This window comes from Hippocampus zosterae, chromosome 1 (genome assembly GCF_025434085.1).
Source record: "Hippocampus zosterae strain Florida chromosome 1, ASM2543408v3, whole genome shotgun sequence".
In the NCBI taxonomy this organism is placed as follows: domain Eukaryota; kingdom Metazoa; phylum Chordata; class Actinopteri; order Syngnathiformes; family Syngnathidae; genus Hippocampus; species Hippocampus zosterae.
The window spans coordinates 4,629,043-4,654,624 of record NC_067451.1 but is presented as its reverse complement, the minus strand read 5'-3'; the positions used below and the strand labels follow the sequence as shown (position 1 = coordinate 4,654,624).

General features: G+C 48.6%; 3 protein-coding genes across 4 annotated transcripts in view; all 3 read right to left on the bottom strand.

Annotated features, from left to right (window-relative positions):
* npy2rl (neuropeptide Y receptor Y2, like) overlaps positions 1 to 17,140 on the bottom strand; it is a 94,683-nt gene extending 77,543 nt beyond the window's left edge. Inside the window, exons 1-7 of one of the 2 annotated variants that reach the window (XM_052064450.1) lie at positions 15,917 to 17,140; positions 13,431 to 13,874; positions 13,231 to 13,363; positions 12,125 to 12,290; positions 11,876 to 12,029; positions 9,891 to 10,772; positions 9,058 to 9,119 (exon numbers count right to left, since the gene is read on the bottom strand). In XM_052064450.1, the coding sequence (XP_051920410.1) occupies positions 10,203 to 10,772; positions 11,876 to 12,029; positions 12,125 to 12,290; positions 13,231 to 13,363; positions 13,431 to 13,586 (1,179 nt within the window). In that variant the 5' untranslated portion in view covers positions 13,587 to 13,874; positions 15,917 to 17,140 and the 3' untranslated portion in view covers positions 9,058 to 9,119; positions 9,891 to 10,202. Of the gene's footprint in view, positions 1 to 9,057; positions 9,120 to 9,680; positions 10,773 to 11,875; positions 12,030 to 12,124; positions 12,291 to 13,230; positions 13,364 to 13,430; positions 13,875 to 15,916 lie in introns of those variants that run through there. The other variant, XM_052064448.1, reaches the window with a different exon arrangement.
* LOC127599953 (fibrinogen alpha chain-like) lies at positions 3,590 to 8,605 on the bottom strand. The gene is made up of 8 exons (XM_052064220.1): positions 8,444 to 8,605; positions 8,247 to 8,351; positions 7,986 to 8,169; positions 7,752 to 7,897; positions 7,580 to 7,678; positions 7,174 to 7,329; positions 5,520 to 6,021; positions 3,590 to 4,305 (listed from the first exon to the last, which is right to left on the bottom strand). Exons 1-8 carry the CDS (start codon positions 8,504 to 8,506, stop codon positions 3,686 to 3,688), a joined length of 1,875 nt encoding a protein of 624 aa, XP_051920180.1. The 5' UTR covers positions 8,507 to 8,605; the 3' UTR covers positions 3,590 to 3,685.
* Positions 17,141 to 23,024: 5,884 nt separating the features above from the next.
* LOC127602803 (lecithin retinol acyltransferase-like) lies at positions 23,025 to 25,564 on the bottom strand. Its single transcript, XM_052069149.1, has 2 exons — positions 24,275 to 25,564; positions 23,025 to 23,291 (listed from the first exon to the last, which is right to left on the bottom strand). Exons 1-2 carry the CDS (start codon positions 24,872 to 24,874, stop codon positions 23,139 to 23,141), a joined length of 753 nt encoding a protein of 250 aa, XP_051925109.1. The 5' UTR covers positions 24,875 to 25,564; the 3' UTR covers positions 23,025 to 23,138.
* Between the last annotated feature and the right edge of the window lie 18 nt (positions 25,565 to 25,582).

Genomic DNA, 25,582 nt, shown 5'->3' with positions numbered 1-25,582 from the left:
AGTTAGTGTGGTTGCGATTACTCAATACAAGAAGTGAAGACGTCATAGAATATAATGATGCTGTTACAGTACTCGTTAATGATGTTTAAATACTCCAATGTTGGATGTTGGAGAAGTGCTAAGATTCGTGAGGTTCGCCATTCTCAGACTTGGACCAAAAAGAGCAGATTTTGTCCAATGTCCTCAAACTGGGTGAGCAATTCGCTCCGCACCGTCGGGATTTGCTTGTACGCTTTGGACGGGGGCGGGCTCACGAGCATAGGCCGAAGTTTGATTTGTGGGATATCTCCCGGAGGTGGGGCCTGCTTCCTTCTCTGGCTGTCAAACTCAGTCGCGTCTGCCCGCAGTGTCCGATAGGCGGCGTCGTCGATGCTGAATGGCAGCGCCGCCTTGCAGGATCCCGCACACGCTCGCAGTTTCATTTCCACGTCCACCTGCCGAGCATTGATTCCAAATTAGCACTTTTATTCCTGGATTTTTGCACTAAATGGCGAGACAGTTTGAGCAATTCCACTTTGTAAACCACACAATGCTTGATTTTAGCATGTGTGACTGCACGGGGTGGCAACTGTAAATGAGTTGGCGAGTAGCCACCAGTGGTGTGTCCAAGGACTGGCAACCTGAGGCCAAGGCCAAGGCCAAGGACTTGAGAGATTTTCCGAGGCCAAGGCCAAGGACCAAGGACTTGCCTCCAAGGCCAAGAGCCAAGGACTGATTTTGAAGCTGAGGCCTAGCCGAGGACATGTAATAGAAATGACTTTGCATAGAAATCCATCACTGAGAGCAGAAAAAGCGGTAATCTCTGCAGTGATAATTTTACAGTTCACCGGCAGCGAGTCCCAGGGACTCGCTGATCAGAAAAGTACGAGTCACATTATGCAATGAGCGAGTCCCAAATTTTGAATTCTGAAATGGTCTACTTATTCAATTGCATATGATAATAACACAAACAATAACATATACATACAATTATAAACAAATGTTGCAAAAATTTAAATAATTCAGGAGCAGGCCTGAGTATTTCGGCTTTTTGAAGTGAACGATGAGTCGTTTTTAGACGAAAAAAACGGCCATGTAGAGTAAGGTGTGTTTAGCCCCCCCAAAAAACGACAGTGTAAAGTAAGGCGTTTTTAGACAAAAAAAATCCCCACCATGTATGGTAAGGCGTTTTTCGACGAAAAAAACGACCATGTATAGTAAGGCGTTTTTAGCCGAAAAAAAACTACCATGTATATAGTCAGCCGTTTTTAGCCAAAAAACATGACCATTTGTAGAAAGGCGTTTTTAGCCGAAAAAAAACGACCATGTATAGTAAGGCGTTTTTAGCCGAAAAAAAGGAAGTGTCAAGGAATTATTCTGGTGGCGAATTGAGAGTTTCCTTTAAACAAAAAGTTGTGCTTTGCTGCAAATGCATCCCATCTTGGTGCCATGGAACTACGTTGACACGAGTTGAGGAGTTTCATTTCAGCAAAGGTGATGCTCGGTGGACGAGTGATTGGCGCGTCGACCTCACAGTCCAGAGGTTGTGGGTTCAATACAGGCTCTGGCCTTCCTGTGTGGTGTTTGCATGTTCTCCCTGTGCCTGCGTGGGTTTTCTCCGGGTACTCTGGTTTCCTCCCACATTCCAAAAACATGCATAACAGGCTGATTGAACACTCAAAATTGTCCCTAAGTGTGAGTGTAAGCGCGGATGGTTGTTCGTCTCTGTGTGCCCTGCGATTGGCTGGCAACCGGTTCAGGGTGTCCCCCCACCTACTTCCCGAAGACAGCTGGGATAGGCTGCGGCACCCCCCGCGACCATGGTGAAAATAAAGCGGATCGGAAAATGGATGGATGAATGGATAATGCTTTGGTGCCCGGTTTTGACATTTGATGCCAAGGAGCTATGAGGAAGAGAACGAAGCAGATTATTCAACAAAATCTATGCTTTGCCAAATCTGATGGCGTCTTGGTGCCAAGGAACTACGTCCAAGTGAGTCGATTAGCTTCATTTCGACTAAATTTGTCATTTGCCAGTATCTCATCATGTGGCATTTTGGTGGCCTGGACCCAGGTCGAAGTGATTTGAGGAACTTCATTTGGACAAAAGTAGTGCTTCGAAAAGGAGTTGCAGTATCATGGACACCACACGGAAAAACCGAAGCGTTTGCGGCTGGCTTTACCCTATTGGATGACCAGGACCCTCCGGTGTTGGCGGTAGACGTTCGCGACCTTCGCCATCAACTCGTCATTTGCGGCCTCCAGCGTCTTGGCCGTCTTACAGAACCCGTACAGCTTCCTGTAAATATCCTTTCAAGCTATTTCCCCTGTTTTCTCAACCGCTCTGCCTTGGTCAAAAGACACGTATTGAGTTGTTTACTTTGAGAATGCTTGGGCATATGATGTCATGTTGAAATAGCCTATTGGCTTCAAGGCCAACGGGACACATTTCCTCTTCTTACCCAGTCACCATGGGAACACGGCGGCACGTCCGACCTGCCGAGGCAGCGTCGTCCAGTGTGGGAGAGGCCGGGCTGCTGGCGGCCATGTTGGATGTGCAGGCTTGCGCATGCTGTGGGCGCGGAGCAAATATGTGGTTAGCAGGGTCCAAGGACGTCTTGTTTGTGTGCTTTTTTTGGAAAGAACTTCAACGCAAACACACACTGACAGATCTGTTTGACCAAAACAAGCAACTTCCTGTTGACGTAGCTTCCAAGCATTTGTACTGTTTAATTTTTCAGTACTTTTTCACAACAGATGTTTAAGCCGGAGCGGCCCGGTAGTCCAGTGGTTAGCACGTCGGCTTCACAGTGCAGAGGTACTGGGTTCGATTCCAGCTCCGGCCTCCCTGTGTGGAGTTTGCGTGTTCTCCCCGGGCCTGCGTGGGTTTTCTCCGGGTGCTCCGGTTTCCTCCCACATTCCAAAAACATGCGTGGCAGGCTGATTGAACACTCTAAATTGTCCCTAGGTGTGAGTGTGAGTGCAAATGGTTGTTCGTTTCTGTGTGCCCTGTGATTGGCTGGCAACCAATTCAGGGTGTCCCCCGCCTACTGACCGAAGACAGCTGGGATAGGCTCCAGCATCCAGCACCCCCCACGACCCTAGGACCGGCTATCCAAGGCTGTCAAGCGGCTCGTAAGATGAATGAATGGATGAATGTTTAAGCCTTGAATCCACCATTCCATTTCTACGTACGTCTGCTTCCATGCCTTTCTGTGACTCTTCCAGTCTCTTTTTACCTCTGCTGCAACCTCCTGATGTTACCATAGACTTGAGTCTTCAAATGCTCTCAGGGAAGATTGCGGGTTACAGCGTCTGAACCGGCAGAACGCGTTCATTCAAAAGTTTAGGGAACCCTGTGAAGGTTCTAGCACATTTTAGGTTATCCCAAATTTTGTACCGTAGTCTACGTATGGTACAGATGGTCTTGCTTCCCAGTGAACAGTTGGGGAAGATGGGGTATGGAATACGTAGAATATGAAGGTTCTAGAGCATTTTAGGGTCATCCCAAGTAGTGAGTGGGGAATGTGTGTAGATTTCACCACTTTAGGAGTCACAGGACCACATTGTGTCCAAGTGGATCCCGCTAAAACACAACACACAGAGGAGATGAGGTGAACATCGATCGTTTATTGAGTTCAGTGCTGAACATTTTGGAAACAAGGGGTGGAAAGTCAACAGAACCAAAGGTCAACTCAGGAGAATTTCATAACGTGGCAGGTCGCACAAACATTTGCACACTCTTGAGGCGCCGACCGTCCCACACCGCGCCGGCGCCATCGTTGAGGTTGGCCAATTGGCAGTTGTTGTACCACCAGCCCCCGCCGCGTGTGGCCGCGCAGTTTCCTGCCCCCGCGTCATTGTCCCGGTCCCAAGTGCTGAACTTCATCCCACTGTGGGACGCGGAGGACATTGCGAGGGCGTCGCCTGCGGTGCCGCTGTAACCGGAGACATGTAACGGATACCCCTCCTCCTCAGGACCCACGCGAACGATGTAGTCTGCAGTGCGAACGCCCCCCTCCCCGTCCTGCATCTTCACCCTCAGTAGGGTCTCACCCTGGCTGGTCAACAAGTGGAGGTTCTGGTTGCCCAGCCACACCTCCCCCCTCCCCTGCGCGTCCACACGTCCGAAACCTTCGCGGAACTCGGCCCAAGTTCTGTTGAAGTTGAGCAAGCCGTTTTCTCTCTGCTGGACTAACAACCAGCCTCCCAACAACCCTTCCTGGAAGCAGTACGCTGACACGAGGTCAGCGGCGGCCGAGGCTTTGATGTTAAACAAGCCGCTCGTTTCCCCCCGGGTGTGCTTGTGGAAGATATCAACGCAATCTGCAACACATCATTCGGTTCTTCAAATTCCAGAAAGTTCACCACGGATGCTAGAGCTAAAAATTTGAACGAGTTTCACTACTCTCAGAAAGTTAGGGATATTTGTTTTTTTCCGCTGGAATTTCAGTATGAACGCAAAATGTACATTTAGCACCGGGAATTTGTAAATTGTTCTCCCGAATGACATTTTTCAGATGAGCCAAAAATATACAATTGCTTTTAGGGTTGAACTTAATTTGAGCGCTAAACTTTTGTCAAGCTGTTGAATGTCTCCTTCCTTTTTGAACAACCAACGAGGTGTCGGATCCATGGAAATTTCCAAGGACTGGAAGTGTCACAGAAAGGCATAGAAGTCACATTTGGAAATATCCATGCATCAGACACCTCTTGTGAAATTGTGCATTGACTACAGAAACATCCATCCATCCATCTTCCGAGCCGCTTGATCCTCACTAGGGTCGCGGGGGGTGCTGGAGCCTATCCCAGCTGTCTTCGGACAGTAGGCGGGGGACACCCTGAATCGGTTGCCAGCCAATCGCAGGGCACACAGAAACGAACAACCATTCACACTCACACTCACACCTAGGGACAATTTAGAGTGTTCAATCAGCCTGCCACGCATGTTTTTGGAATGTGGGAGGAAACCGGAGCACCCGGAGAAAACCCACCGGGGAGAACATGCAAACTCCACACAGGGAGGCCGGAGCTGGAATCGAACCCAGTACCTCTGCACTGTGAAGCCGACGTGCTAACCACTGGACTACCGGGCCGCCCGACTACAGAAACATTCCAGGGTATTCAAAAGTTTAGCGCTCAAATTCAATTCAGCCCTTAAAAGCAATTGTATATTTTTGGCTCATCTGAAAAATGTCATTCGGGAGAACAATTTAGAAATTCCCAACAAAAAGCAGCGGTTAAGTACAGGAATAGAAAATGGCAAAAACTACCCTCAGTCGCGCCATATCAAATCATACTGTAGTTCCTTAGCATTAGATCGGGGCTTTTGGCGCCATCTTGTAGCATTTTAGAGCATTTCGGCGATTTTTTTTTGGGGGGGGGCTGCTACTGGTCCAAAATAATCTGTGAATAGGTCGAAGATGAGGAGCACTGTATTCCTAACTTCCTGTGAGTAGTGTATTTTGTGACTAGGGCTCACGACGCGAAGCCCAAAGCTAGCAGATTGCGGCGTCACTCCAGGTTGGGGGGTGCAATACCTTTTCCCGTGTAATCGCTCTGGCGATCGACTTGCGCGCTTTGCACGCTGCGAGCGTGCACGGCGGGAACGTCATCATCCGCGTTGTCACTAAAGAACTTTCCCAAGTCGTAGCCCACCCCCGCAAAGGGCTGTGGGGAGTCTAATTTTGTGTCCAATTGGCTTCCTTTGACGCCGCCCACGTGAGTGGTCTTGATGTAGGAGGGGACATGGCTCAGGCTGGAGAAAAAGGAACATTCGGGACCACCCTGTAAGGTCTCCTCTTGTTTTTCCACGGGGCCGTCCGGGGTCATCTCCGTGATTGTCTTGGTCACTACCACGCAATTTTGTGTGCTGCTAACGCTGCCAGTCAAGTCTCCGGTGTTGCCTCTTGAGACCTCAGTGATGGACTTAGAATGCGTGGAGGAGCTTGATGAAGAGGTGGAAGTACCTGGAACTTTGGAGATAGTTGCGGGGGAGGATATGGAACCTTCCATCTCGAGAATCAGCTGGAGGGATTTCACCTGAGCAATGGAGAACAAGATAGCATCCGTCAGACCACTGATTCCCAACTACCGTGTGGAGAGATCAACAGCTCATTGCTTTATAGTTTCAGATGTCAGAACCCCCCCCCCCCCCCCCAAAAAAATACCATTGTCAAAGTCACTGTTCTTTTTGACCTGTTTCTTGTCACATTTTTGGGGGGGTCAGAAACCGGCGTTTTTGGTGAAACCAAGGCATGTTTTACTCCTGATTACTTCAGAATGGAAAAAGCTATGAAAAAAAAGATTTCTCGTGAAACACATTCTTTTACTTTTTGTAGGTTCTGTGCTGATCCTGCAACCAAAAACGTCATTCTGTGCCTTATGAAAGACCAAAATGCTCTAAAATGCCTGGTAGTATCAGGAAATGCTTTGAAAACAGCTGGCAGTGAAAATGTGAACCAGTACATTAGGTTTGGATTCGGGTTAACCCATCCATCCATCCATCCATCCATCATCTACCGCTTATCCGGGGCCGGGTCGCGGGGGCAACAGCTTTAGCAGGGAAGCCCAGACTTCCCTCTCCCTTGCTACTTCCTCCAGCTCTCCCCGGGGGATCCCGAGACGTTCCCAGGCCAGCTCTCCAGCGTGTCCTGGGTCTTCCCCGGGGTCTCCTCCCGGTGGGACATGCCCGGAACACCTCACCAGGGAGGCGCTCAGGAGGCATCCGAATCAGATGCCCAAGCCACCTCATCTGGCTCCTCTCGATGTGGAGGAGAAGCGGCTCGACTCTGAGCCCCTCCCGGATGACCGAGCTTCTCACCTTATCTCTAAGGGAGAGCCCGGACACCCTGCGGAGAAAACTCATTTCGGCCGCTTGTATCCGGGATCTCGTTCTTTCGGTCACGACCCACAGCTCGTGACCATAGATGAGGGTTGGGACGTAGATCGACCGGTAAATTGAGAGCTTCGCCCTTTGGCTCAGCTCCTTCTTCACCACGACAGACCGATACAACGTCCGCATCACAGCAGACGAACCCCTTTGGATTCGGGTTAACCCACCACTGAAATCAATTTCTGAGTAACCTGAGATAAGGGGGTAATGTAAAATAACTCAATCCGGGTTTGGCTACTGCACACCGACTACATGACTACATTTGAAAGCAGGTTCTCGGCCTTGCGAGGCGCCCTGACCTCGTGGAAGACGTCTTTCTCTTGCTGTCCCGTTTTGGTAGCCTTGGACTTGTAGATGGTGCCCCCGAGCGCTTCTTGCAACGGCCTGCTCTGCATCACTTCCAACTGGCGCACAGACTGGATGCTCTGCACCTGCTGGGCCTGGAGCTGGTTCATTTGAAAAGACAACTTTTGTCATATTTTTGCCTTAATTCAATGGACATTGTGATGCTCTTTCAGATAGGTGCACCTTGCAAGCCAATATAGCAATGAAAAGGATATACTGTGCAATGAAGCCCATGTCAGCAACTCAGTCATATTAGTCACTATCCTCTTGACAGAGGATAAAGAATTCAGGACGATGATAGGGTCCTTTTTCAATTATCACTGGACCCAAAATGTCAGCGCATGTCAGACAGCGGCTAACCTGTTTGTCCAGAGCCACGTAACCGGCGTGGTCCACCTGGTGCTCAAAGTACTTCTCACAAGAACCTTTGCAGGACCGCAACTTGATGTCGATGTCCACCTAGAGGGAAGAGAGCGAGACCCTTAGAAACTTGTTTCTCATTTCCTTCTCAGCACAGCGAAGCGAGGCTCACCTCAAGTTTCTGCATTTGGGCCACCTGATCAATCACCCGATCGCGGAGGGCCGGCAGGAGCCGCAGCTGCTGGTCGATCTTCACCTTCATGTCGGAGATCCTCTGGCGAAGGCTCTGCGCCAAGTTGTAGTAGCGGTCGTCTTGGCCTGCGGGTCGAACAAACAACACGTCTTCCTCAAGTCGCGCTACAAAAGAGCACGCAGGGGGTTCCGAAGGAGGTGCGCGGGGACCAACCGGAGTTCAGGATGAGCTTCTCCTTCAGGAAGTCGTATGTTTGCTTGGTCACTTGATCGGCCGAGCGGTACCCGAGTTGGTACTGCTGCAGCATATCGCGGATCTTTTCGATTTTCTTCAGGAGGCTGTGATCCTGGTGGTCCATCAAACCTTGAATCCTGCAGCCTGACGGACACTTGTTACCCTGGCGGCAGAGGTGGAAAAGGTACTCACACTGAGTGTTTCGTTTTCATGAAAAAAGAAATAAAAATCCAACATTACCCAGTCGTCGTCGGTGCAGAAAGGCCACTCCTTCTCGGGGGCGCACTTGTCAGATCGGGTGTTGGGCACCACGGGCCGCGCTCCCCTGGGGTCCACCACGCTAGCCTGTGGACATTTGTTTTTTTTGTGGGGTACGGGGGGGTGGGATAGTGTCACTCGATGTTCAAGCAACACAACGGTTTTGTCTGTTGTCTCACCAGCGAGGCGGCGGCGCACGCGCACACGAGGCCGAGGCAGGCCAGCAAACTTGGTCGTCGCATGTTGTCGAATGTTCCGAAGATCCCGCAGCCGTCCGGTTTTGAAGCCGCCCCCGACACTCGTGACTCAGACGAGGTTGGGCAAACCGTCGAGTGGGCGACGACCTTTTGTGCGGCTGCACTTTGTACACAAACACCAACTTGCGCTTTTTCCCACCAACTGAACACTCGAACGGTAAATGAGACAAGGTCATGGTTGCTACGTGAGACTTTAGTAGGGACTTACGCAAAGCCACTGTCACGTCACCATTTTTCGAAAGACTTCATATTTATCCCCAAAAATGCAATATGACGGCACGCCAGTATCCCACGTACTTCATCTGGAACGGTTTACAATCAATATTTATAGGATAGCGTGACAAAAACATGACAAAGGAAACGCATTCTCGTCAAGAGAGGTGCTGGTTTAAAAAAAAAAATGTAACATGTGTGCGGACGTGTTTTGCTCTGACCGACCTAAAGACGGAAAGACGTTGACATCAGGACACATTTGTAACGTGATGGGATTGTAAATTTCCCCATTGTGGGACAAATAAAGGATATCTTATCTTATCTTAAAGAGCTCGTCGCGCTGCTAACGCTAACACAGTTGATGTTACATTGGGCCCCTGATGACCTTTCATTCATTCATTCATTCATCTTCCGAGCCGCTTGATCCTCACTAGGGTCGCGGGGGGAGCTAGAGCCTATCCCAGCTGTCTTCGGGCAGTAGGCGGGGGACACCCTGAATCGGTTGCCAGCCAATCACAGGGCACACAGAGACGAACAACCATTCACACTCAACACTCACACCTAAGAACAATTTAGAGTGTTCAATCAGCCTGCCACGCATGTTTTCTGGAATGTGGGAGGAAACCGGAGCACCCGGAGAAAACCCACGCAGGCCCGGGGAGAACATGCAAACTCCACACAGGGAGGCCGGAGCTGGAATCGAACCCGGTACCTCTGCACTGTGAAGCCGACGTGCTAACCACTGGACTAGCGGGCCGCCCTTCACAATAATTCATTCATTCATTCATTCATCTTCCGAGCCGCTTGATCCTCACTAGGGTCGCGGGGGGAGCTGGAGCCTATCCCAGCTGACTTCGGGCAGTAGGCGGGGGGACACCCTGAATCGGTTGCCAGCCAATCACAGAGCACACAGAGACGAACAACCATTCACACTCAACATTCACACCTAAGGACAATTTAGAGTGTTCAATCAGCCTGCCACGCATGTTTTTGGAATGTGGGAGGAAACCGGAGCACCCGGAGAAAACCCACGCCGGCCCGGGGAGAACATGCAAACTCCACACAGGGAGACCGGAGCTGGAATCGAACCCGGTACCTCTGCACTGTGAAGCCGACGTGCTAACCACTGGACTACCGGGCCGCCTCCCCTGATGACCTGCCAACACAAAACGTCTGAAATTGGATTGGACAAAAAAAGTAAAATCAAATAAAATCTTACATCAACATACAGAGGAAGCAGTTCATCCATGACAAACTAAACCAAATAAAGAGAACAGAATGACGGCAATGTCTTAATACAGTTTCACGGCAGGACTATTGGAATTCAAGTTGTAAATGAAGGTCAGTTCTTGCGGTAGTGTCGAGGCCTTCGATCAACCCCACCTCCCTTGCCCACAGTCAGCTGCTACAGGCTGTAGTTTAGCCACCAAAAAAATAATAAAACGGATGAATCCGCAACCCGTGCTGTTCACACGTCGGTCGCGTTGAGACAGGCGCACGCAACTTCCTGCCTGGCCTCCTCCCTCTTCGTCCTCCCTTCATCTTCCCCATTCAACTGGCGGATGGAGTCCTCGCGCCCGCGCCCACACCCTCTATCCCGAAGCTTGAAGGCGGCCAGGAAGGCGGCGCGGTAGTTGCGGTTCATCCACCCGTAGAGCAGCGGGTTGGCAAAGGTGGAGCACATGGCCACCACGTGGAAGAGGGTGTAAAGCAGACGGAAATGGGGCATGTCCAGCACGGTGCTGTCGATGTCGGTGGCCAGCTGGAAGGCGTGGTAAGGGAGCCAGCTGACGGCGAAGACCACCACCATGGTCACCAGCATTTTTGTGGTCTTACGACGGCGGCGGTGGCGCTGGGAGCCCGCGGCCGCGCCGTCGGCCCCGCCCTCCGCCGGGCTGACGTGACCTCGCAGCTTGGACCAGATGCGGGCGTAGGCGAAAGAAATGATGGCAAGCGGGAGGAAGTATTGGAGCACCAACATAGAGACGCTGTACACCGTCCCGTCCGTGCTGGACCCGGGCCACTTCTCGGTGCAAACCTGTAGACGGGGGGTGGGGGGGACAAAATCGTGTTGATGGGCAAAAGAGGAAGTACGGGAAATGGGTTCAAGACTCGAAATCCAGGAGCCACGGGTGCTTCTAATAACCGGCAGGTCAGGGTACTCCCCGGCGGCCCTTTGCTGTGGTTAAAGCCAAAATGTGGCAGGGTTTTTATTTTCTGGACCTGAATGTGCTACCTTTGAACGCATGTAAGTAACAAGTAGAACTCAAGTCGAAATCTCCAAGTCCCAAGTTGTATGTTTAAATAGTAACCCTTGAATCACCAACGTGGTTCGAACAATTCTCAAGTCTCAGGCTTCAAGTCTCAAGTACCATGTCTGAACTTTCAAGTCTCAAATTTGAAACTTCAAGTCTCAAGCAAGTCTTCTGTCTTACATTTCAAGTCTCAAGTAAATCTCAAGCCTAAATCTTCCAGTCTTGAGCAATTCTCAAAAGTCTCAAGGCTCAATCTTTAAACTTCAAGTCTTAAGCGAGTCTCTTGTCTCGAATTTCAAGTCTCAAGTCCCTCCCAGTCCTGATGAGCCTCAAATCTTAACCCTTTACAACCTGAGCCTTTAAATCTGAACGTGTCGGCGCCGACACGTGTCGCTGCGAAAAGTGTCGCCGCCGACACGTTCAGATTTAAAGGCTCAGGTTGTAAAGGGTTAAGATTTGAGGCTCATCAGGCCTCGGAGGGACTTGAGACTTGAAATACCTAAGGTTTACCCTTTACGTATCATGTGTCATGTCTTAAATTTGAAGTCTCAAGCCTGAACATTGAAGACTCAAGTCTCAAGACTTAATCTTGAAATCTTAAATCAGTCTCAAATGTACATTTCATGGATTCTAGCAATTTTCAAAATCTTAAGGCTTAATCTTAATCTGGAGCCTCAAGTAAGTCTCAAAGTCTCAACCTTCAAGTCCCAAGCAATTCTCATGTTTCAAACTCCAAGTCTGAAGTGGGTCTCTAGTCTTTACCTTCCAGTCTCAACCAAGTCGATAAATTCCAAACCCAAGTGGAGTCGAACGTCTTTTACTTTTTGTCAAAACGGTGAATGGAGTCCAAGTCATAATGACTCCAGTGCCATCTCTGAGGAGGTACCTGGATGCTGTGCCCAGGCGTCAGCGCGAAAGATCCGTACTCTCGGAAGATGGCGAGGGGGCTGGCGAGGGCGGCGCTCATCAGCCACGTGAGCGCGATGACCCCGTAGCAGGTGTCCTTGCGCATCCTGGTCTCCAGGTGGTGAATGATGCACCTGTAATCATGGCAACATCGCTGTCACCCGTCTGGCCCCGGGGCCACTCAGAGAAGCGCCCACCCGCCCGCCGGCTTATCCACCCGCCTACCGACCTGTGGCGGTCCAGGGCAATGACGTTGAGGGTCAGAGTGGAGACGTGGACGGCGAGGCCCTGGGCGAAGGGCACCAGGAAGCAAAGGGTGCTGCCAAACTGCCACTCACCCTGAAGCGTGTAGACCAGCGTGAACGGGAGACACAGCGCGTTCACCAGCAGGTCGGCTAAGGGACAGGAAGTGGCATTTAAAGGACGCGAGACATTTTAACTGGGGTCCGTGAGCGAGCCGTTGCTTGGGGGTCCACAACATAATATGCAATATATGAAGTACATTCATTCATTTTCCGAACCGCTTGATCCTCACTAGGGTCGGGGGGGATGCTGGAGCCTATCCCAGCTGTCTCCGGGCAGTAGGCGGGGGACACCCTGAATCGGTTGCCAGCCAATCACAGGGCACACAGAGACGAACAACCATCCGCGCTCACACTCACACTCACACCTAGGGACAATTTGGAGAGTTCAATCAGCCTGCTATGCATGTTTTTGCAATGTGGGAGGAAACCGGAGTACCCAGAGAAAACCCACACAGGCTCAGGGAGAACGTGCAAACTCCACACAGGAAGGCCGGCGTTGGGATCGAACCCATGACCTCCGCATTGTGAGGTCAATGCGCTAATCACTGGACCACCCTCCCTGTTTATATACATATATACAGTATATAAATATAATACATATATACACACACATGGGCGGCCCGGTAGTCCAGTGGTTAGCACGTCGGCTTCACAGTGCAGAGGTACCGGGTTCGATTCCAGCTCCGGCCTCCCTGTGTGGAGTTTGCATGTTCTCCCCGGGCCTGCGTGGGTTTTCTCCGGGTACTCCGGTTTCCTCCCACATTCAAAAAAAAATATGAATGGCAGGCTGATTGGACGCTCTAAATTGTCCCTAGGTGTGAGTGTGAGCGTGGATGGTTGTTTGTCTCTGTGTGCCCTGCGATTGGCTGGCAACCGATTCAGGGTGTCCCCCGCCTACTGCCCGGAGACGGCTGGGATAGGCTCCAGCACCCCCCGCGACCCTAGTGAGGATCAAGCGGTTAGGAAGATGAATGAATGAATACACACACACACAAAGAGAGAGAGAGAGTAAATTGGGTGTTGCACGTACCGACGGCCAAGTTGGCTATGAAGAAGTTGGTGACGGTGCGCAGCGTCTTGAAGCGGTAGATGACGTAGATGACAAGAGAATTACCCACAAGCCCCAGCAGGATAATGGCGCTGTAGGCCGCGATCAATACCACCTGGAGCGAGGAGAGACAGACACAGTATTTGCCGGGAGGCCCGTCTGGACGTCAACCTGTCACTCACCTGCACTCCGAGCAGTCGGATGGGGTCTTCGGGAAAGGTGCCGCCTTCGAACCCGAGGTGCTCCGCGTCGGCCAGCAAGTCGTCATAGTCGTCGTGGTAACTGAGATTTACGGACTCACTCGTGGGTGGGTCCCGATTGACGTCGACCTGGTCCATGTCTTATGTCCAGTTGCGCACGTTGGAGAGCCAATCGCATTCGTCAAGAATCCGAGCTGATCCGGTCACGCAATTTTGTCCAGTTGCCTGCATCCGACATCCAACTGTATATATCGGATATCCAATCGCAGATGTATGTCCACGGCCACAGGTTCAAGGTCCAATCGTATGTCTTGCATGTTCAATAATTTCTCGTTTGTCCTCTCTCACACAATCATTTGTCCAGTCGCGCAGATCATATGTCCAGTCAGTCAGACTTACTGATTTGGCAGGGCCATTGCACATTGCCTGTGGAAGGAAAAAGAAAGAAATATTTGAGGAATTTCAGTCGATTGTGTGGTTTGTGATGAAGAGCAATGGATCGCGTAGCGGTTAGCGACGCGTAAGGGGACACTGATTTATTCATCAACACGTTTCCCGCCTGTGCTATTTTTGGCTCACTCTCATCTGGAGGAGCCAGTGTAGTGAGAGACGCAGTCACCTGGAGGCAAGGCATCCCTACAGTATTATAAACAAACCTACGGGGACCTAGCATGCTGCCCTGAGGAATTCCACCTCAAATGGTAGCGTTGTCAGATGACGTCGTTAGAAAAACCTAGAGGGACCTAGCATGCTGCCCTGAGGAACCCCTGCCGCAAATGGTTGCATTGTCGGATGACGATGTTAGAAAGTGACATAGTGGCTTCCTTACATGACAACAACGTAGAAAACAAGATACATATAGCACAGAATCATACATCAATGCTGACACCAGACTGAATGTGAATTTTGATTGCATTAATCACTTCGATAGGAGAAAATTCAGATTTTATGGCCAATACTGTCAAGTCCCATATGTGCGAAGCACTGCAAATTGCCGAATCCTAATCGGTAACTGAATCCTCATTATCCTTGTGCGATTCCTGAACCGTCATTTGAAATAATGTCCTCTCTTTGAACTTTGGGGATGGAAATTCAAACTTTTTAAATCGGATTTATCGACAAAATAATCGACAAAATCGATTAAATAATATTAAGATCATCAGTTGCAGCTCTAATATTCATTCATTCATTCATCTTCCGAGCCGCTTGATCCTCACTAGGGTCGCGGGGGGTGCTGGAGCCTATCCCAGCTGTCTTCGGACAGTAGGCGGGGGACACCCTGAATCGGTTGCCAGCCAATCACAGGGCACACAGAGACGAACAACCATTCGCGCTCACACTCACACCTAGGGACAATTCAGAGCGTCCAATCAGCCTGCCATGCATATTTTTGGAATGTGGAAGGAAACCGGAGTACCCGGAGAAAACCCACGCAGGCCCGGGGAGAACATGCGAACTCCACACAGGGAGGCCGGAGCTGGATTCGAACCCGGCACCTCTGCACTGTGAAGCCGACGTGCTAACCACTGGACTACCGGGCCGCCCAGCTCTAACGTATATATGTAAATATATATATATGAGTATACTGTCTACATCTCACATAAATAAAAGGTAAAAACAATAATGCATTTGATCTAGATTGTTTTGTACGTAACTTGAGTCTGTTCATGCTTTCGAAGACTGCTTTAATCATCAACAAAAAACCGGTAAGAGAACCGTGTGACTCTGCATCTCACAGTTGCCTGACTGAGCCCTTTCAACGGCAATGCCTCAAGATGAAAGACGTAAGGAAGTAAAAACATTATGTAGGTTTTCACTTGTGGTAATTTCACTGCCACTGATAAATAGCCTTGTCAGTTATATTTTCGAACGGAGATGGATCGGGGAGCGTCTGATGCTCCTTCGCTGCGTCAATCTTTGAAAACTCTGAAATCGTTGAAAACTTTGAAACAATTTCACTGATGCGCAACCACCAGTAGATGACAACGCCCTCTCCATTTTAGATCTCAGCGCTGCTCGGCTTGTGAGTCTACTGGGAGAAGCGGCTGCATTTGGTCCGACCCGCCTCTTTTCTACCAATGATCATAAATGAACAGAAAAAGGGAGAATCTAACTTTTTTTTTCCCCCCTGGTGAAAGTCCATTCCGTCATTCTGTATATTTGGTGTAGGTATACAATCGTTGAACACAATATCCTGTGTGTGTCTTGAAAATGACAAAGTACTCTAAAATGGCCGGCGGTGAATGATTAATACAATATTAGCGCGTTCACTTAAATTTACATCTACTCTGTATTTACATGATGCATGTTTGCGAAACATTCGTTCATGAAATGGCAGACGCACTCGTTCGATTAATGAATGACACAAGCCCCTGACATCATCCCCCAAAATAAAAGTCACACTTGAAGAGTTGATTTGTATGAATATCATTCTCCAAATATATTAAAAGGTTGACAGACACACTGACCAGTTGGCGTCTCCGTGGTCCAGACTCCAAAAGTCCTCGGCGGTCCAAACAAACAAAACAAAAAGGTGATGTTGTTTACTTTTTCAAATCATCCATCACCTCGTCACCTAAGATGAGCACGTTGCATCACTGCACGAGTTCGAGGAGGCGGCGGCAAAGAAGAAGAAGAGGCAAGTGAGGCAGGGGAGCGTCACATTGCAGAGGCGGGGCGTGCTTGCGAGTGCGAAGAAGAGAAAGATGACGGAGGAGGAAGATCAAATCAAAGTGAGCAGGCGGGAGGTAGCAGATGGCAGTGTCATGACAATAGAAAAGAATTAACAAATGATTCGTATGAATGCATGAAAAATAGAAATTCAATTCACGCAAAATCTGCGTGCAAAAATTCTGAGTCACCATTGAGGCCAATAAAATGAAGTGGGGAAATGCAAAAAAAAAAAAAAAAAGATAAACCCCAAAAAACGAAAATATGCAAACCGAATAGACGCAACACCGGGGCAGGGGGGGATGGCGGGGGTTTTCTGGCAATTCGCTTTTCTCAGCCGAAAATCCCTCAGGAATATCCCACCTACCTCAACTAAGCACACAAAGAAGCTAACGGCGCTAATGCTACAGAGCCAACCGTGGCCAAGAAAAGCTGCTTTGTGGGGATCAAAGTGTGCGGCGTTTCATTAAGATTAAGGCCAAGCACATTAATCAGACGGCCGATTCCACATATTACAAGATAAGGAAAAACATCAAGCATATTGAAACACCCGCCCCCCACGCGTCCTCCAAAAATTGGCAGATTTTTGTGCATTTTTCTCTCGGAATGGCATTCTGCCAAATATCAAAATCGGCATCGGTTATATACATGAATGTATGTGTGTGTATGTACATGTATATCTATATATACATATATATTTATATAAAGTAATTTGCTTGATGGTGACATTTAAAAAAAAAAAAAAGAAATCACGTACACTGTGGAGCAACTGCTCACGTGACAAAAACAGGCACGCGGCAACCATGGCAACAGCTCATCTGTGCAATGGCATGTCGCGCCAAGTGAAGTTGAGGATACAAGATACAGTTTGGGTTGATCGGACTGGTTTTGATTCAGGAAAAAAAAAACCTAACAAACAAACAACAACAACAATCCGATATAGATCATGTCATTTTGGCCTGGATCAGTGATACCGATGCAGTAATATGCGTTTTGCAATATTGTTGTTGAATATTGCGATTGGGGCGGCCCGGTAGTCCAGTGGTTAGCACGTCGGCTTCACAGTGCAGAGGTACCGGGTTCGATACCAGCTCCGGCCTCCCTGTGTGGAGTTTGCATGTTCTCCCGGGGCCTGCATGGGTTTTTTCCGGGTGCTCCGGTTTCCTCCCACATTCCAAAAACATGCATGGCAGGCTGATTGAACACTCTAAATTGTCCCTAGGTGTGATTGTGAGTGTGGATGGTTGTTCGTCTCTGTGTGCCCTGCGATTGGCTGGCAACCGATTCAGGGTGTCCCTCGCCTACTGCCCGAAGACAGCTGGGATAGGCTCCAGCACCCCCCGCGACCCTGGTGAGTATCAAGCGGCTCGGTAGATGAATGAATGAATGAATAAATAATGATGCGGCGACTCGGTAGTCCAGTGGTTAGCACGACGGCTTCACAGTGCAGAGGTACCGGGTTCGATTCCAGCTCCGGCCTCCCTGTGTGGAGTTTGCATGTTCTCCCCCGGGCCTGCGTGGGTTTTCTCCGGGTGCTCCGGTTTCCTCCCACATTCCAAAAACATGCATGGCAGGCTGATTGAACACTCTAAATTTGTCCCTAGGTGTGAGTGTGAGTGTGAGTGCGAATGGTTGTTCGTCTCTGTGTGCCCTGCGATTGGCTGGCAACCGATTGAGGGTGTCCCCCGCCTACTGCCGGGAGACAGCTGGGATAGGCTCCAGCACCCCCTGCGACCCTAGTGAGGATCAAGCGGTTAGGAAGATGAATGAATGAATGAATGAATGAATGAATATTGCGATTGCTGCGATATTTAACATGTACCTAAATTAATTACATTTTAATTTCCACTGGAATTGTTTTTTTTTCATGCGGCAAGATCAGCGGACACAATGTACTGCTACGTTTTTCGGTATGCAGCTCGAGCAGGAAAACTTGTGGACACCGCTGACATTTGCCATTTTGCTAGTGTGACCATTTTAGGGAATGGCGCATTGCCGAGCTACTAGCTTGGCCTCGACAGAGGCGCGCTCTGTTTACTGATTGCAGTCAACCGGGAGGAGAAGTTTAAAGTTTTTCCTCATCTTATCTAACAATTTTCTTCGACATTTAAACACACCTGTTTGATGCTGCCGGTCAACCAGCGATGGAAAAAAAAAAACGCAGCTAAGTTCACTATCAGTGGAGGATTTCAGTGACGACGCTTGCTGCAAAATGATGCAAAATGGAAGTGCTTTACATTAGTCACTCCCGGATCGGCCTCTTTAACCATCCCAGACGGTGCTCCCAGTCAGGCACAAACAGATAATCACACTGTGATTGAAATGTCAATGAAGAATTTAGAGTATTGCCATGGCTACACTGTAAAAACTAAAATACAACCCAGATTAAAGATCTCAGTTCAAGGAAAAATATGCACAAGGAGTTATCTGGCTGGACAGGACTGGATTTGTGAAAAAAAAATACTGCTGCACCTCAGCCTGTACATCTGGCGACTGATCGTTGCATTTGTACCAAACCACTGCGGTGAAAACAACTGCGACTGCTAGCTGTTGTTCTACGTTTTGAGGCTCCACATTTTGCCGACAGAGACTCTCCACGCTTTGCTTTTTCAGCCACAGCTAGATAGTGGTGTTCAGTCACATTGATTGACGTGTGGTGGGCTGAAAATAAATTTTCCCGCCCTATTGGCAGATAATTGATCTCAAATAAGTCATATATTCCTCATTTCATTACCTTTAGTTTTTTTAAAACCAGTTTCATTGAGCATTTTTATTTTCTGTAAAATGGCTTACTCATAGATTACACTGCATTTATAATTGTATTCATTCACTTTATATTCATTTATCACATTATGTAATTCGTTAAGGGATTTATTATTGTGAATTATAAAATAAATAATTAATGAAATAAGCCTCGGCCCGGTAGTCCAGTGGTTAGCACGTCGGCTTCACAGTGCAGAGGTACCGGGTTCGATTCCAGCTCCGGCCTCCCTGTGTGGAGTTTGCATGTTCACCCCGGGCCTGCGTGGGTTTTCTCCGGGTGCTCCGGTTTCCTCCCACATTCCAAAAATATGCATGGCAGGCTGATTGAATGCTCTAAATTGTCCCTAGGTGTGAGTGTGAGCGCGGATGGTTGTTCGTCTCTGTGTGCCCTGCGATTGGCTGGCAACCGATTCAGGGTGTCCCCCGCCTACTGCCCGGAGACAGCTGGGATAGGCTCCAGCACCCCCCGCAACCCTAGTGAGGATCAAGCGGCTCGGAAGATGAATGAATGAATGAATGAATGAATGAATGAATGAAATAAGCCTGTGAAATTAAACCACCCCCCCCCCAAAAGGCTATAGAATTGCTTACTTTATTACAATTCAATTCATTATTTTAAACAGGAGACTACATGTTTTTTTTATTACCTAATCTACAAATGACTTGGCTTACGTGTCTATTTTCAAAAAATCAAACACACGCGAAGGTTTGCCCTCCCCAGCACTAGCAACACGAAGGTTCGTATCCGGGCAGCTCACTGGCGTCGTCTGTTGCCAGCAGAAAAATAAAAATAGGCTATTATGATGGTCTCATGAGATCGTCCCCTCCTCTTCCCCGCCGCAACCGCACACACGCTTTCCCTTCTCCGCACCGTGCAGAGGAGGTGTGTGAAGGAGCGCATGCTGGCTCCTGATGTCAGCGCTGACGTCACGTCAAGGTGGCGCCGCATCAAGGCCGACGCCAAGGGAACGCAACTTGGGGGAGGGGAGCAAAGTCACAAAGGAGGCCAAGGGGGGGGGGGGGGGGGGTGAGGTGGAAGAGGATGTTAATTTGCGTGAAAACAACCATCCAGCCAGCCATTTTCTACACATACTGCACATACGTACTGTACATTCCCATCCAAAAGTCTCAGAACGCCAAGGTGCGATTCCTTCGTTTTCGTTGACGTGTGGCTTTTCCGATCGTAAGATAAAATCCATCCATCCATTTTCTGAACCGCTTAATCCTCACTAGGGTTGCGGTGGGTGCTGGAGCCTATCCCAGCCGTCTCCAGGCAGTAGGCGGGGGACACCCTGAATCGGTTGCCAGCCAATAGCAGGGCACACAGAAACGAACAACCATCCATGCTCACAATCACATCTAGGGACAAATTAGAGCGTCCAATAAGCCTGCATTGCATGTTTTTGGAATGTGGGAGGAAACCGGAGCACCCGGAGAAAACCCACGCAGGCCCGGGGAGAACATGCAAACTCCACACAGGGAGGCCGGAGCTGGAATCGAACCCGGTACCTCTGCACTGTGAAGCCGACGTGCTAACCACTGGACTACCGGGCCGCCCCCGTAAGATAAAATATCAGAGAAAAGTTTGGGATTCCAGCTTTTATTCCACGCTATTTACATCAAGATGTGTGTAACAACTCTGGACCAAGCACTTTTTGGCAGGAGCCACCTACTTTTCGAGTGAGCAAAAGTATTGGAACAGACATGATTAAATTCACTTGCAGTGAATAACATTTGGTGGCATAACCCTGCGAGCCCTCGAATTCACCAGACTGTTGCGTTCTTCGTTTGAAATGCTTTTCCGGGCCTTTACCGCAGCCTCCTTCAGTTCTTTTTTTGTTTTTTGTGTGTTTCTCCATTCTGTCTCCTCTTCGGGAGGTGAAATGAATGCTCTATTCGGTTAAGGTCTGGTGACTGACTTGGCCAGTCGCAGACCTTCCACTTATGCTCAGTTTGTTAGGTGGTGACGTTTATTTTGATTAGTTTGGATGTAATTTTTTTTCTTATGGAAATTGCCTGACAAAATGGTTTTGTAGTCTTCAGAATTCATTCTGTTGTGACCATCATGAGTTACATCACTTTAAGTTAATTTGATAACGCCCGATCCAAATACATTTGCTTACTGGCACAGGTGCTCTGTTTTGAGTTGTTGAACACATTTAGATGTAAATATGGAAGGAAAATATGGAATTCAGTGAAACTTCCTTCCATCCATCCATTTTCTAATCCGCTTCTCCTCACAAGGCTTGCGGGGCATGCTGGAGCCTATCCCAGCTGTCTTTGGGCAGTAAGCGCGGTAAAACCCCGAACTGGTCGCCAGCCAATTGTGGGGCACGATGATTGGAACTTTTGTGTGATATTCATCTTTTGATCTGAAGCCTAAAAGTCTGCGGTATACACAACAAGAGGAATGAAATTAATCTTGCTGTCAGAACATTTTGAGAGGGCACTTTATAGACCAACTACTAACACTCACGTTCTCACCAATTCACAAGTTAAGAGTCCTCAGTATGCCATTTGGGAGAAAACCAGAGAAAACGGGATTTGAACCCAGAACTGCGAGGCAAATGCGTGAACCTCTTCATCCCGCTGTTCCGCCTCCATCGCACATGAAGGCGCTGCCATTGACTGGCAGCCGCCTGTCCTCGTCAAGGCCGATGATATAGAACAAATCAGAGCCACACACAATCAGCCCAAGAGAAAAGGGAGGAGGAGGAGGGGTGAGGAGGGAGATCAGCAGCCAATCACACGAGGGCATCCTCGCCAAAGGTCAGCCTGACAGCCGGAACCGAGGAAATGGCAGCAGGTTCCAAGGTCGAATCGTCAGGACCATTCTTGGACACGGGAGCATCCCGAGAGACGGCGGGCCAGAAAATCAACTCCCAGTGCAACAATGACGAACACTGTCGGTAACAATACGTTGGTAACCATGACAACAATTACCATCCATCCCCCATCTCCGTCGACTCGTTTGCTCGGAACACACCTGCAGCATTACAAGGGTCCGCCGGGGTCACAATGCGCACGCACGCCCCTCATTGAAATGCTCTCTCACGCTCCACCACACGCACACACACACACACACAATAAACTGATCTCACATGACTGAGAATATTATCTCATGAAACGCCATCTCACAACATACAGTAAATCTTTGCACTCACACACGACTGAAAGGCCTTCTCATACTCATGAGATTTTTTTTCTTTGCTCGCACACACTCGGGAGACTCCCACATATCAATTGGTTTGCACTCACACACTACCCGCGGGGGCTCTCTAGCGCCGCCCTAGCGGCTCCGTGGAGCTTTTAGAAAAATGTTTAAAAATGGAAAAAGATGTGGGAGGGAAATATATTTTTTGTTTTAATATGGTTTCTGTAGGAGGACAAACATGTCACAAATATTCTTCACGTTTTCCAATGCTTTAAAAATGTGTAGAATAAATATTAAATGTCGAAATTTCTGTCAACGAGGATTTGAGTCATAGCCTGCGAGGGCGGGAGTCCTCTGCACTAGTGAAAGGCTCTCTCTCGACAATACTCATTTTTTTTCATTACAAACATTAATGAAAGGCTCTCTCAAAGTAATTTTTTTGTTTTTGCTTACACACGCTACTGAAACACTCTAACAAAAAACTGTCTGACACCGAGACACACCGATGACATTTGAAGGCTTTCTCACACAAACCGCTTCGGCTTCCTGAACTCGAGAAGGCGCTTTTCACTTGAAGTAGGAACGTTACAGTTGTTTGTTTCACGTCCTATAATCTATATTTTTTTCTTGATAACCGTAATTGACATGTTTATATTGTATTACAAGTTCATGTTTTTACATTTTTATCCTGTGTTTTAAGCTCTTGTAAAGTGTCTTTGAGTGATGAAAAGCGCTTTCAAATGTATTATTATTTATAAATGTTAACATTGTATTATACATCGTAGTTGGTGGCCATTTTATTGGAAATGCTTACACCGAACTACCGTGACAACGTACAGATTCTTTATGTCCCTCTAGGTACGTTGTTACGAGGTTCGACTGTACAAAAATGTTCTTACATGACAAATACTCTGGCGCGTAATCAATCTTGTGAGACACCCTCAAAATACTGAAAGACTCTCAAACAAAATGAAAAACAGCACGGGGCCTTTCCAAATGAATTGTTTATTTACATGAGTCGAAAGCATTACAATCACGTGACATCCCGCAATACAAAAATGGTCAGACAAAAAAAACCCCTCACTAAATAATGGCAGGTGGATTCAGCTGGCCATCCACAACGTGAAGGGGATGAAGACAGCGGGCAGGGCTGTCCCGGAGGACACCCCCAAGCAGGCCAGGGAGAGGAGGCCCAGCATTCCCGCCACAGCCGCGTTCCGTTGGTCTCGGATCAGTGACTTCAACCACTGGCAGAACTGATAAAGACAAAAGTAAATGCATAAAGTTGTTAACGAGTAAATACAATTTTAGGAGCAAATTGTCATCGCCCTTTCAACTGAAGAACAGAACTGTCGAATGTGCTCAATTAAAACACGGTAAAACAAAAGTAGCCAGATCAGTAAATGCCAAACAATTACCATAAAGTTCTGAAAAAAAACAACGTTCTTACCGGTAAGCTTCTCCAAAAGAATGGAAAGGAAGTTTAAATATATATATATATACTGTATGTATGTGCAACATTTAAAGGCTCGATGAGCGCAAACGTGTTTCAAGCCGGTGATTCTCTACTTAGTACGTGAGCTCCCTCTTGTGGTATGCAAGGAACCATTCAAGAAAACGTTCGAAAAATGCATGATATATGGCCTTTAAACATTTTTTTATTAAGTCCAGTACATTGGTTGAGTAGAGTTAGGCTGTATCGAACTTTTAAGAACAACAATTTAAAATTTAAGAATGATTCATGGACAACTTTTTTTTGTCCAATACATTTTAACGGAATCATTGTGTATTTTTATTGAATGCAGCGATAATGTTGAATGTGTATATATCTATATATACATACACACATATTCATATATATATATACACACACACATACGTACATACATGTGTATGTATATGTGTATATACATACAGTACATACGTGTGTGTACTGTATATACAGTATACACACACACATATATATATATATACAGAATAGACATGTAGCCTACATACTATATACAATAATTATTGTAATATCCGAAGATTCAACTACTTTTTTGAGATGCTATTTGGTGTAAAAGGCTTGAGAACCACTTTTTTTTTAAACAAAGTGCCGTCGATGGATATTAGCTGACTTGGGAAAGTGAAAGAAAATGCCTATTCGCTGACGTGTCACTAGACAAATATAAAAGCAGTCACGCCAAAGCTATCCACAATATGAGTGTAGCCCCCGCCCGTGCCGCCCCATTCTGACCTGCTCAGTCTGCAGGCTGCGCGCGTCTCCGTAGCGGCACCACGTCACGAAATGCTCGCAGTTGTTCCACAGCAGACTGTAGGTGACGCTGCCGAGCAGGCGCTCGGCCCGCCGCGCCGCCTCTTCGTCGTCGGGGGGACCGCGTCCGGCGCTCTCCATGGCGTGCGTGTTGAGCCGCACGCTCGCGCCATACGCGAAGTCTTCCACGGAGTCCACGCGCACGCTCGCGCGTTTGGAGAGCACGCCGAGCACCAGGCGCGTGTTGGTCACTTTGCGGCGGAGGTGGCGCACGTCCGACGTGACTGCAGGGAGGATGTCCGGGATGAGGTGCGCCACGCGGCCGTCGCCCAGGTAGATGCCGAAGTGGGTAAAGAGCGTGCGCGGCACCTCCAGCAAGTCGCCGCGCCGGTAGACACGCTCGCGCTCGAGGGGCGGCGGTGGCGGGTGCGCGCACGTCACGAAGAACACCACTTTGTCCAGCAGGAATGCGAGCGCGTTCAGCATGACGTGAACGAGAAGAAGAGCACTTTGTCCAGCAGGGAGGTGAGCGCGACCACCATGACTACACGCGCCTGATGCTCCGAATGGGCCCGGGCACATTGGCACCAGGGGCGGGACCAGATGGGCGTGACAAGCGACCCACTTTTTGGGGTGTAAATGTGTTGACAAAAAAAAAAAAAAAAGAAAATCTGGGAAGTGAGGCTGCTACATCACGCCGCCTCGGATAGGGGGCGGCAGAGAGGCTAGTTATTAGTTTAGGTACTTATTGTGAGTGGAACTTAATGTGAAGCATCGCCACTAAAGACCACCTGGATGGTTTAACACAAACACATCTACATGCATACACATGATCCGGCTAGCCAATAGAAGCGCAGGACGCGAATGTGAGAGGAAGTAAGGGGGAGGGGTCATAAGACACGTATAAAGAGTACTTTGTTTTCTTTCTCCTGCAACTTTCCACGGACACACACACGCACACACAAAGCATGAAGGGAAATAAATTGAGTGCTTAACAGTGAAGCTGGCGTCACTGGTTCTAAACCACCAAATGGCTTTTCGCTTTTGCTCTCTCTCACGCACACGCACACACACACACACACACACGCTGCTTGTCACTCACCATGTGGATTGTTCTTCCGTCAACACACAGGGAGTGGGGGCTTAGTGATGCCCCTGTGTGTGTGTGTGTGTGTGTGTGTGTGTGTGTGTGTGTGTGTGTGTGTGTGTGTGTGTGTGTGTGTGTGTGTGTGTGTGTGTGTGTGTGTGTGTGTGTGTGTGTGTGTGTGTGTGTGTGTGTGTGTGTGTGCG